The 12,989-nt window shown below is 49.5% G+C and overlaps 1 protein-coding gene across 4 annotated transcripts in view; it reads left to right on the top strand.

The window, feature by feature from the left end:
- Positions 1–12,989, top strand: part of LOC137625300 (INO80 complex subunit E-like) — a 104,910-nt gene that overhangs the window by 77,621 nt on the left and 14,300 nt on the right. For 3 of the 4 annotated variants that reach the window (XM_068356129.1, XM_068356127.1, XM_068356128.1), the window contains exons 3-4: positions 11,190–11,371; positions 11,888–12,038. In XM_068356129.1, the coding sequence (XP_068212230.1) occupies positions 11,190–11,371; positions 11,888–12,038 (333 nt within the window). The remainder of the gene's footprint in view (positions 1–11,189; positions 11,372–11,887; positions 12,039–12,989) is intronic. The other variant, XM_068356130.1, reaches the window with a different exon arrangement.

The following is a 12,989-nucleotide window of genomic DNA, read 5'->3' as shown; positions in this document are numbered from 1 at the left end:
AACGGTGTCCAAACAGCCCTTTCCCGTCGAGGACAGGAAAGGCAAGAAGTCCTCCAGGGGAGGCAAAAATCCTAGGGGGAGTGGCCGAGGCCGCAAACGCTAGGATTGGCAGTCCCTCCGCACATCCACCAGTGGGGGGATGCCTTCAAAGTTGCGCTGACAGGTGGCAGCAACTCGGGGCCGATTCCTGGACGATCTCCGTGATCAGCCAAGGATATCGCGTCCCGTTTATAACATCTCTACCTCCCCTGACAGCGAATCCAGTGTCGTTGAGCTCTCTTGCCATGGGATCAGCAAGAGGGCAAGCCCTTTGGGCAGAAGTCAAGACCATGTTGAAGAAGGACACTCTCCAAGAGATCGTCGACGGGTCCCCAGGCTTTTACAGTCGACTCTTTCTTGTAAAGAAGGCGTCTGGAGGCTGGAGACCAGTCATCGACCTCTCAGCTCTGAACAGGTTTGTCAAGCAGACCCCGTTCAGCATGGAGACGGCAGACACGGTCAGACTCGCAGTGAGACCGCGAGACTTCATGTGCACACTGGATCTGAAGGACGCGTACTTCCAGATCCCAATCCATCCGTCTTCAAGGAAGTACCTAAAATTTAGCCTAGACAACAAGATCTACCAGTTCAAGGTGCTGTGTTTCAGTCTCTCCACAGCACCTCAGGTTTTCACCAGAGTGTTCACCCTGATATCTTTGTGGGCACACAGGATTGGCATCCGTCTCCTCCGTTATCTGGACGACTGGCTGATCCTAGCAGACTCGGAGTCAACCCTTCTTCGACACCGAGACAAACTTCTGGGGATTTGCCAAGATCTAGGGATCATGGTAAATCTCGAGAAATCTTCTCTGCTTCCTACCCAAAGACTGGTATATCTAGGCATGATATTGGACACCAATCTCCACAAAGCCTTCCCATCAGACAACAGGATAGCAAGGCTGAGGAAGGTCGCAAGTCCTTTCCTCAGACGAGATGAACTCCCAGCCCAATCGTGGTTACGTCTCCTCGGCCATCTCTCATCCTTGGTCCGTCTAGTTCCCAATGGTCGTCTCAGAATGAGATCCCTGCAATGGCAACTCAAGTCCCGGTGTAGTCAAGGACACAATTCCCCGGACGTCTTGATTCCTATGGGTCTCGCAGAATGGACGGACCTTCAGTGGTGGGTGGTAGACGAAAACCTACGAAGAGGAGTGGATCTTCTCGTCCTCCCCCCGAATTTGATGCTGTTTTCTGACGCCTCAAAGAAAGGGTGGGGGGCCCACGTTCTGAACCACAGGACCTCAGGCCTGTGGTCAGAATCAGAAAAGTGCCTCCATATAAATCTGCTAGAAATGAAGGCCGTTTTTCTGGCCCTTCAACAGTTCCAGCAGCACCTGGCGGGTCACTTTGTGGTGGTGATGAGCGACAACACCACAGTAGTGGCTTACATCAACAAGCAGGGAGGTACCTTTTCAGAACAGCTATCCCATCTTGCAGTAGAGATACTGAGATGGACCGAAGTCCACTCGATTCCACTTTTGGCTCGCTTCATTCCGGGCAAAAGGAATGTGCTCGCCGACAGTCTGAGCAGAGTGTCTCGGATAGTGAGTACCGAGTGGTCTTTGGATCGTCAAGTAGCCAACAAAGTCCTGACTTTGTGGGGTTCCCCGACTGTGGATCTGTTCGCGACAGCGTTGAACTTCAAACTGCCGCTGTACAGCTCCCCAGTCCCGGACCCCAAGGCGCTCTGGCAAGATGCTTTCCAACAACAGTGGGACAACATCGACGTATACGCCTTTCCCCCGTTCTGTCTGATGAGGAGGGTACTCAACAAGACCAGACTATCGGTCAACCTCTCGATGACTCTCATAGCTCCGCTGTGACATCTCGTGGAATGGTTCCCGGACCTTCTGCAACTCCTTACGGAGCCTCCGGGAGAACTCCCTCCGCGACACGAGCTACTCAAACAACCACATGCTAACATCTTTCACAAAGCCGTAGCTTCGCTTCGGCTTCACGCCTGGAGACTATCCAGCATCTCCTCGCAGAGAGAGGATTTTCGCAACAAGTTGCGGAATGTATGTCTGGACACCTGCGAAAGTCATCCGCAGGGGTCTACCAGGCAAAGTGGAGAGTTTTCTGTAGTTGGTGTCGTGGAAGGGGTATCTCTCCACTCGATGCCACTATTCCACCAATAGCGGAGTTCTTCGTGTATTTGCGTGAAGAAATGCGCCTTTCAGTCTCGGCAGTGAAAGGCTATCGCTTAGCCTTAAGTCTAGCCTTTAGGCTCAAAGGAGTGGACATTTCTTCTTCGCTGGAACTTTCCTTTCTCATACGTAGTTATGAACTTATCTGCCCTCAGTCGGAAGTGAGACCTCCTCCATGGAACGTGGTACGAGTTCTCAGGTCTCTTAAGAAACCTCCCTATGAACCATTACGCCAGGCTTCAGATCGCCACCTTACTTGGAAGACGGTGTTCCTACTAGCTTTGGCGTCAGCCAAGCGAGTTAGCGAACTTCATGGTCTCTCGTATGACATTGCCCATTCGAGGGGATGGGGTGGGGGGAGGTAACGTTCAACTTCGTCCCTGAGTTTATTGCTAAGACTCAGAATCCGGGAGTGCCGAAGCCTCGGTTCGACTCCTTCCGAATTTCGAGTCTTCGTTCCATAACAGATGACCCAGACCATCTCCTACTGTGCCCAGTAGATAGTCTGAGGCTATATCTGAAAAGAACAGCTGCAGTTCGTCCCCAAGTGCAGGCATTGTTTGTTAGCATTGGGAGATCGAAGAGGAGGGTTACCAAGAACACCATCTCAGCATGGATTCGAAAGGCAATCTATCTGTCCCTGAATCCTGATCCTCCTCCATCACGTCGTCCTAGAGCTCATGATGTCAGAGGAGTAGCTACGTCCCTGGCCTTCAAGAAGAACTTCTCAGTGACGCAGGTTCTACTAGCAGGGGTATGGAAGCGTCAAACGACCTTCACAGCCCACTACCTGCAAGACGTGACCCACAAGAGGCTCGATACCTTCTCTATCGGCCCTGTGGTGGCTGCACAACAGCTGGTTTAAACCTCAGGCTCCTTAATGGACAAGTAGCAGAGGGTTGAGGGCATTGTTACCCGGTTTTAGTCTGCATGAAAGGAAAGGTATGTCTGGCCCTTATTCTTTTCTTATCCTCCCTCTTTTGGGGAAAGCAGCATCCTGAGTTCTCTGCACAGCTGACCTCAAACTACTGCAGGTAAGCCATGTTCCCTTGTGTTCCTAGTATTAAGTTGATATTGTCGCGTCCCCATACCCTGACGATGTGGTATTGGGAGAGTCCTAGCCTAAAGTTTCCATCTAAAGAACTTCAGGTCAACTTCCTAGGACGAGTCACACTTTATCCTTCACACACAGCTTACGTAGGCCGCAGCCCTTGCGTAGCAAGGTGCGACCTAGGTGCAGGGACTCTTTATTGTTGAGTGCTGACACACTCGGATAATGAGTCCCCGGGCAAAGCCAAAAGCCAGTATGGCTGGGACTTATTCCACCCCTCCTAAGGGTTAAGTCACCCACTTTAAATAGCGTGGTTTGTATTCCAGTTACGGAACAAATGACAAATTCGGAGATAATTTGTATTTTTCCTTACTATACAAACCTTAGCTATTTAATCAAACTTGCCCGCCAGCCCTGTCTCCCATGAAGTCCTACCTCTAGGCAAAGTGAGCTTACCACACAGGTGTGTGAGGGGGGAGGGTAGCAAACTACCCTCCCTATCCCCCGCTAACTAGCGGTGGGGTAGTAAACCCTCGTTAAAATTCTAATGGCTTATCCTTTCAGCTACGCTGAAAGTAATTACCCACTTTAAATAGCTAAGGTTTGTATAGTTAGGAAAAATACAAATTATCTCCGAATTTGTCATTTTTCAGCTTTGGTCCTCCTTGGGTTTATGGATTCGTCCTCCATGGAGGTTTTGCTTAACTACATCCGAAAGGGTGTCGCTGTCAAGCAATCGCCGTCACCAACAGAGGTTGATCCTCTGTCTCTTGTCGACGTTGTGGTGTCAGAGGTATCCAATGCGGTATCACCCATCACCTCTGCCTCTTCAAACCCTGCGGTAGCTGACTGCTTAGTTTCTCCCGTCTCTGTTCAGCCTACGAGGGAGGAAATAAGTCCAACGTCAGTCTCTCCTGCTAGTGTTTCTTTCTCTCGGGGGAGTTCACTTACAGAGTCTCCTCTTCGGAGGACAGCAGGTCAGCTTGCTGACCCTACGGCCCCCAGAGGGCGTATTCGTCGCAAGGCTCGCCTTTCTCTTCGCCAGAAAGACCTTCCTTCACCTGCGGTGAGGAGGCGCTTCCTTGGTTCAACATCTTCGATGCAGTCCCCCGCAGAGGAGCCTCGAGAACAATCACCGATCACTGTTCCTGCATTAGTCCTGGACCTTTCTGCAGATCGTTCGCGATCTACTTCGGTGGAAGGTCGTCCTTTTAAAGGACATGTCGACCTTCCACCCGACAGACCTGCCGACCTGCCGTCGCCCTTCTTGCCTAAACCTTACAAGGCTTCATCTGAGCACGCTATGGCGCGCCACCCAGATACGCGCTGTGCGCCAACGAAACCTGACGAACGCTCTCTAGTAGCTCGTCAGGCCCCATCAATAAACCCTTACACAGGGCATCAATGGCGTATGCGCCATATCGCACATATGTCCCAACAGGAGCACAACTCCATCACGCGCTATGCACGCCCTCACGCACATACAGGCCCGTGTTCTCCTGCGCGCCAGGACTTGCCTAAGCCTACGCGCTCACGCCCAGCTGCGCGCCAATTCTCACCTCCTGAGTGCCAGCGCTTTCCTACGCGCCAGTGCTCACGCCCAGCAGTTAACTCTCCTGCGCACCAACGATCTACTGATCTGGGCGCTGCTGGGAAGTCATCTAAACTGACTTCTCCCACGCGCCAGCTAATACCATCGCGCCAGTGCTCGCCTTCGCGCCCGGTATCGCGCCGGCTTTCTCCCGCACGCATCCGCGAGGATACTCGCGCGATCGCCTATTCTCTCCTATGGATTCGCGCCCACGAGCCTCAGGCTTCAACTGCGCGCCCGCGCGCTAGGGATCTTTCTCCTGTGCGCGCCCTACGACTAGTACAGGCACGCGCGAACTCTCGCCCGCACACTCAACGCCTTGGTCCTGCGCGTCCGCGCCAGCAGTCTCCCGCGCGCGAGTCCCGGTATTCTCCCTTGCGCGAGCACCATTACTCTCCCTCGCGCGAGCACCATTACTCTCCCTCGCGCGAGCACCATTACTCTCCCTCGCGCGAGCACCATTACTCTCCCTCGCGCGAGCACCATTACTCTCCCTCGCGCGAGCACCATTACTCTCCCTCGCGCGAGCACCATTACTCTCCCTCGCGCGAGCACCATTACTCTCCCTCGCGCGAGCACCATTACTCTCCCTCGCGCGAGCACCATTACTCTCCCTCACGGGAGCGTCAATATCCTCCTGCGTGCGAGACTGCTGAACTACGCACGGCAAGGTCGCCATCACCTCATTCCCCTCCCCGCAAGTGCATCCTGGTATTCTCCCTCACGCGAGCACCATTACTCTCCCTCTCGGGAGCGTCAATATCCTCCCGCGCGCGAGACTGCTGAACTACGCATGGCAAGGTCGCCATTGCCTCATTCCCCTCCCCGCAAGCGCATACCACCGCGCATTGTGGGAGAAGGGAAACATCTAGAAGGGTCCAGGATCTCAAAACCATTTCAGGCGAACCCACCAATGATGAGGACTCTTCCCAGGGATCCTTCAATTCCTTTCCCTTCAAGGGGTATATCTGACATCACGTCTGTCAGCCAACAGCCCTGGTTCAGTGCACTGATCAGAGCCGTAACACAGGCTTTCAAGCCTGTCTTCTCTGAATTAGGGCACAGATCCATGGCTGCTTCTACCCCTTTGAAGAGAAAAAGAGGAGTTCCAGACGCGGTAACTTCTCCAAGGGAAAAACTGACTCCACGCAGACCTTCGAGGCAGGTTCCTTCTTTCCTCCAGGCTGTCTCTCCTTCCCTTTCGGACGAAGATTTCCCGTTCCCAGGGGAATCACGCGAGGAGAGACTTTCTCCCATCGCACCAATAAGGGAAACCTCTCCCCGCGCCGAGATGTCTTCTGAGTTGGGGATTGAAAGAAACATGCCATCCTCGTCAATGTTGGAGTCCTACATCCTTCGTAGGGAGGAATCTAAGGACTCCAAAACATTGCCAAAGTCCTCTACTAGGACTAGGATGGAGCCAGCTAGCCAGTCAGAGAACATCCGCGACTCTCCCCAAGAAGAGCCTTTGGGGACAGAAGGAGACTTCGCTGCAAGTCCTACATCAGAAGGAGACCAGCAAGAGTCAGAACATGCGTTTTGGCAAGTTCTGACTAATGAGGGCTCTCAACGGGTTTTCCAACCCAGAGATCCCTCCTCGAGAGGGCAAGGACACAGTCTTGGACCGAGTCTTTGGTACTCGGAAACCCTCTAAGACCAGTGCAGCACTGCCTTGGTCTCAAGTGGTTAAGAGTACCAGGGACAAGATCTCTCTACAGCTCTCCGAGATGCCCTCCTCCAACCGTTCCAGTGCCACCAACAAGCTCCTCCCACCTCCTCCCGTACAGCAGAGAAGGTACTTCGAGATCCTTGAGGATCCTTGTTTAGCTCTTCCTCTTCACCACTCGCTGGAAGAGCTTACCAAGGGAGTCTCTCTTGAGAGACACTCCAACCGGCAGGTCTCATTCTCGGCGGCCGAGATCCTTAATCAGGAGAAAGTTGCGAAGTGTGCTATGCAAGCCACTTCATGGCTAGATATCTGGTTGGGGACCTTAGGTATTCTGATATGTTATGAGGATTTCTCCAAAGAACGTACAAGGAAAGTTATGAAGACCTTTCTTCTCTCAGGTACTCGCTCGATCGAGTTTCTTGCCCACCAAGTCTCGAACTTGTGGGCAAATACCATTCTGAAACGTCGGGATGCAGTAGCTGAGAGATTCCATCAGAAGGTCCCTACCCCCGAGATCAATAGGCTCAGACATTCCTCTCTAGAGGGATCCATCTTGTTCGAGCCTAAGGATGTGGAACATGCTGCTGAGAGGTGGAGGAAGTCACATCAAGACTCCCTTCTTCATAGGGCTTTAACATCCAAGCCCTATAAGCCTCCAGCACCACAGCAGTCCCGTCCAGTCAAGACCGCTAGAACGACGACAGCAGCGAAGACCTTGGTGTCTAAGCCCTTTCCTGTCAAAGAAAGCAAAGGCAAAAAGTCCTCCAGTGGAGGCAAGAATCCTAGAGGGAGCAGCCGAGGCCACAAATGCTAGGATAGGCAGTCCCCCTGCATGTCCACTAGTGGGGGGATGCCTACAAAGTTGCTCAAACAGGTGGAAGCAACTCGGGGCCGATTCCTGGATAATCTCCGTGATCAGTCTAGGATATCGCGTCCTGTTCATAACATCTCTACCTCCCCTGACGATGAATCCAGTGTCATTGAGCTCCCTTGCCATGGGATCGGCAAGGGGCAAGCCCTTCGGGCAGAAGTCCAGACCCTGTTGAAGAAGGGCACTCTCCAAGAGGTCGTCGACGAATCTCCAAGGTTCTTCAGTCGACTCTGTCTTTTAAAGAAGGCGTCTGGAGGCTGGAGACCAGTCATCGACCTCTCAGCTCTGAACAAGTTTGTCAAACAAACTCCGTTCAGCATGGAGACGGCGGACACGGTCAGACTAGCAATAAGACCCCAAGACTTCATGTGCACACTGGACCTAAAGGACGCGTACTTCCAGATCCCAGTCCATCCGTCTTCAAGGAAGTACTTAAGATTCAGCCTAGACAACAGAAAGTACCAGTTCAAGGTGCTGTGCTTCGGTCTCTCCACAGCACCACAAGTCTTAACCATAGTGTTCACCCTAGTATCATCTTGGGCACACAGGATTGGCATCTGTCTCCTCCGTTATCTGGATGACTGGTTAATCCTAGCAGACTGGGTGTCATCCCTTCTTCAACACCGAGACAAACTTCTGAGACTTTGCCAATATCTGGGGATCATGGTAAATCTTGAGAAGTCCTCACTGCTTCCCTCTCAAAGACTGGTATACCTAGGCATGATTATAGACACCAATCTCCACAAAGCCTTCCCATCAGACGACAGGATAGCAAGGCTTAGTAGGGTCGCAAGCCCTTTTCTCAGATGAGAAAAACTTCCAGCCCAATCGTGGTTACGTCTCCTCGGTCACCTTTCATCGCTGGCCCGTCTAGTTCCCAACGGTCGCCTCAGGATGAGTTCCCTCCAGTGGTGACTCGAGTCCCGGTGAAATCAAGCGTACAACACCCCGGACATCCAGATCCCCATGGGACCTGCGGAACCGACGGATCTCCAGTGGTGGGTGGCAGACGAGAACCTACGATAAGGAGTGGACCTTCTCGTCCTCCCCCGGATTTGATGCTGTTTTCGGACACTTCAAAAAAAGGGTGGGGGACCCATGTACTGCACCACATGACCTCAGGCCTGTGGTCAGAGTCAGAAAAGTACCTCCATATAAATCTCCTAGAGATGAAGGCCGTCTTTCTGGCCCTTCAACAGTTCCAACAGTACCTGGCAAGTCACTCTGTGGTGGTGATGAGCGACAACACCACAGTAGTGGCCTACATCAACAAACAAGGAGGTACTTTTTCGCAGCAACTATCCCATCTAGCAGTTGAGATATTGAGATGGGCCAAAATCCACTCGATACCACTATCGGCACGCTTCATTCCAGGCAAAAGGAATGTGCTCACCGACAACCTGAGCAGAGCATCTCAGATAGTGAGTACCGAGTGGTCTTTGGATCATCTAGTAGCCAACAAAGTCCTGACTTTGTAGGGTTCTCCGACTGTGGACCTCTTCACAACGGCCCTGAACTACAGGCTCCCGCTGTACTGTTCCCCAGTCCCAGACCCCAAGGCTCTCTGGCAAGATGCTTTCCTACAACGATGGGACAACATTGACGTTTACGCCTTTCCCCCGTTCTGTCCGATGAGGAGGGTACTCAACAAGACCAGAACATCAGTCAATCTTTCAATGACCCTCATAGCTCTGCTATGGCATCACGCAGAATGGTTCCCGGACCTTCTGCAACTCCTAGCGGAGCTACCAAGAGAACTCCCTCCACGACACAATCTACTCAAACAACCACATGCCAACATCTTCCACAAAACCCTAGGTTCACTATGACTTCACGCCTGGAGACTATCCAGCATCTCCTCTCTGAGAGAGGATTTTCGCAACAAGTTGCTGTCAGGATGTCTGGACACCTGCGAAAGTCTTCGGCAGCAGTCTACCAGGCAAAGTGGAAAGTCTTCGGCAGCAGTCTACCAGGCAAAGTGGAAAGTCTTCGGTGGTTGGTGTCATGGAAATGGTATCTCTCCACTCGATGCCACTATTCCAACAATAGCGGAGTTCCTCGTGTATTTGTGTGAAGAAATGCGCCTTTCAGTCTCGGCAGTGAAAGGCTATCGCTCAGCCTTAAGTGTAGCCTTCAGGCTCAAAGGAGTGGACATTTCCTCATCGCGAGAACTTTTTCTCTACTCATACGTAGTTATGAACTTACCTGCCCTCAGTCGGAAGTGAGACCTCCCCCATGGAACGTGGTTCGAGTTCTCAGGTCTCTTAAGAGACCTCCCTATGAACCATTACGCCAGGCATCAGATCGCCACCTAACCTGGAAGACGTATTCCTGCTAGCTTTGACCTCGGCCAAGCGAGTCGGCGAACTTCATGGTCTCTCGTATGACATCGCCCATTCAAGGGGATGGGGGGAGGTAACGTTCAGCTTCGTCCCTAAGTTTATTGCTAAGACTCAGAATCCTGGAGTGGCGGATCCTCGATTCGACTCCTTCCGGATTTCTAGTCTCCATACTGTAACAGATGACCCAGACCATCTCTTACTATGCCCAGTAAGGAGCTTGAGGCTGTACCTCAAAAGAACAGCTGCAGCCCGTCCTCATGTGCTAGCACTATTCGTCAGCATAGGAAGGACTAAGAGGAGGGTCACCAAGAACACCATTTATGCATGGATTCGTAGGGTCATTGACATGGCCTTGAATCCAGACCCTCCTCCGTCACGTCGCCCAAGAGCACATGATGTCAGGGGCATAGCTACGTCCCTGGCCTTCAAAAGAAATTTTTCAGTAACGCAGCTTCTTCAAGCTGGGGTGTGGAAACGTCAAACAACATTCATATCCCACTACCTGCAAGACGTGACCCACAGGAAACTCAATACGTTCGCTATCGGCCCTGTGGTGGCTGCACAACAGCTGGTTTAAAACCTCAAGCTCCTTATTGGACAGGTAGCAGAAGGTTGAGGGCATTGTTACCCGGTTTTAGTCTGCATGAATGGAAAGGTTTGACTGGCCCCTATTCTTCTCTTCATCATCCCCTCTCTTGGGGAAAGCAGTATCCTGGGTTCTCTGCATAGTTGACCTCAAACCATTGCAGGTAAACCATGCTCCCTTGTGTTCGTATCATTAAGATTAATACTGTTACATCCCCATACCCTGACGAGGTGGTATTGGGAAAGTCCTAGTCTACAAGTTTCCATCTAAAGAACTTCAGAACAACTTTCTAGGACGAGTCACACTTCTTCATACCTTCACACAGCTTGCGTAGGCCGCAGTCCTTGCGTAGCAAGGTTCTAGCGAGGTGCAGGGATTCCTTATTTCTTGGGTGCTTACAAAGTCAAATAACGAGCCCCCGGGCAAAGCCAAAAGCCAGACTGGCTGGGTAGTCCACCCTTCCTAATGGGTGAGTCACCCCTATTAAATAGCATGGTTTGTATTCCAGTTATGGAACAAATGACAAATTCGTAGATAATTTGTATTTTTCCTAACTATACAAACCTTAGCTATTTAATCAAACTTGCCTGCCAGCCCTATCCCCACTTGAAGTCCTACCTCCAAGCAAAGTGAGCTCGAGCACAGGTGTGTGAGGGGCGGGGGGTAGCAAGCTACCCTCCCCTACCTCCGCTAACTAGCGGTGTGGGTAGTAAACCCTTGTTAAAAATTAATGGCTCGTCATTTCAGCTACGCCGAAAGTGATACCTCTATTAAATAGCTAAGGTTTGTAGAGTTAGGAAAAATACAAATTATCTACGAATTTGTCATATTTAAGCAAAATATTTACCTAAACAATCTATTTGTAGATATTTCATTATGTAAAAACATTTCAGGAAAATGAGTGTTTTCAAGAAGAACTGCGAAAAGCGCAGAGGTCACTCTTGCGGGTACGCAGGGATAAGTCCTTCCTCCTGGATCGTCTTCTGCAGTATCACAGAGGGCCGGATTCGTCGTCCGATTCTGAACAAACGGAGGAGTCAGATACAGAGATGGAAGGAAAGATTGATGCAAAAAGGTGAGTGACACTTGAGAAATAGGTTGGGTACAGTAATTTTATCTCTGATATTTCATTGTTCAACTTATTGTAATAATATTTGCTCTCTCCTGACACTTGAGCAGTTTTAAATTTGCATTTGGATTGAAAATTAGGAGGTGACTTAGAGACTGGAAGAAAAGTTAAAAGGAGAAGGTTCAAAACATATATTTAAAAAACTATTAGTCCATAACATGTAGCACTCCTTCAGTGTACAGCATTTGAAAACGTGTTGTCAATTTGTACAAAGTCATAGGATTAGTAATGTAGATGTAATTTTTTATACTGTATTGTCCATACCATGGGGTACCTCTCCTTTGGTGTCCAGTACTGTACATGTATTGTACAGCTTTTGAAAGTGTTATTGAATTTGAACACTGTCATAAGATTAGTGATGTAGGTGTAATTATCTATTATTTTATGACTTGTATCCTTTGTAGTGTGTTGCTTTTTAAGTGTAGTTGTCTAAATGGTCGGTAATAATTTGAAGTTTTGAAGTTGCAGGAAACGTTTGAGCATGGAGGGATCGGTATCGAGTTCCGTTAGCACACATGGGTCGAGCAGTAAACCCCCGTCAAAAAAGAAGAAATCTAGTAATAACAGCAGCAGTAGTAGTAGTAAATCTAGCAAGCATAGTAGCAGCAAGCAGGTGAGAGTTTACCTAGAGAATTTGTACATGTACAAGACCAGTGAAGCATTATCATAAATGTTTTTGCAGTTTTCTGGACTAGAATATGTAAAATGTGATCTGACTAATGTTTTAGTCTTAAATTTTATCTGGGATCCATAGAAAGGAATTGCAATAGATATTAGTGATGATGCAAAATTTAGATTTTGTGAATCCTGCAAAACAAAGTGCTAACCTTTTGGTTGATCCCCAATTTGAAGAACTTAATTCTCTATTCTTAACATTGTACATTTTTTGGAGCTGTATGACAGAGCATGATACATACATATACCAAGGCACTTCCCCCAATTTTGGGGGGTAGCCGACATCAAACAAATGAAACAAGAAAGGTTACGTCTCCTCTCTATGTTCCTCCCAGAGCATGATGGGTGACATAAATAAAAGTGTGGAAGATGGAGTTATGTGTAAACAGTTCCATAATTTTTATATGGCAGTACTGTATTATATTGCCACAGATTCTTAAATTCACTTTATTTTCTGAGCATTTTTTCCCCTTTTCTGACCACCTTTAAGAAGGCTCTAGTCTTCCTTAATGCAATTTTACAGTCATTTTGAGCAATTCTTTGATTCTCTAGTAAAATGCCCCCCTCCCTTTCTTTTTTCCTCCCTCCATTTTTGGTTTTTTTTATTAGCCTGAGCTGGATAAGGTCATTTAGAATGCTTTACACTTTCTAGTTTGGTATTCAATATAAAAACTTAGATCCTGAGACTTCATATAGCTAAGCAAATGTTTATCAAGCCAATAAAGTTTCATGAAACCATGGATTTTGTCATTTAGATTTATTCGATATAAAGAAGTTTAGCGAGACACTCGTTACAAGACTCCTTGTGCTTTCTTGTAGTATTTGGGCTTGTATGAGAACTGGAAATAGGAACCCGGTAAAGCTAAGGGAGTTTGACAGTTAACTTGAG

This window comes from Palaemon carinicauda, chromosome 32, assembly GCF_036898095.1.
Source record: "Palaemon carinicauda isolate YSFRI2023 chromosome 32, ASM3689809v2, whole genome shotgun sequence".
Taxonomy (NCBI): Eukaryota; Metazoa; Arthropoda; class Malacostraca; order Decapoda; family Palaemonidae; genus Palaemon; species Palaemon carinicauda.
This window is presented reverse-complemented; position numbering and strand designations above follow the sequence as displayed.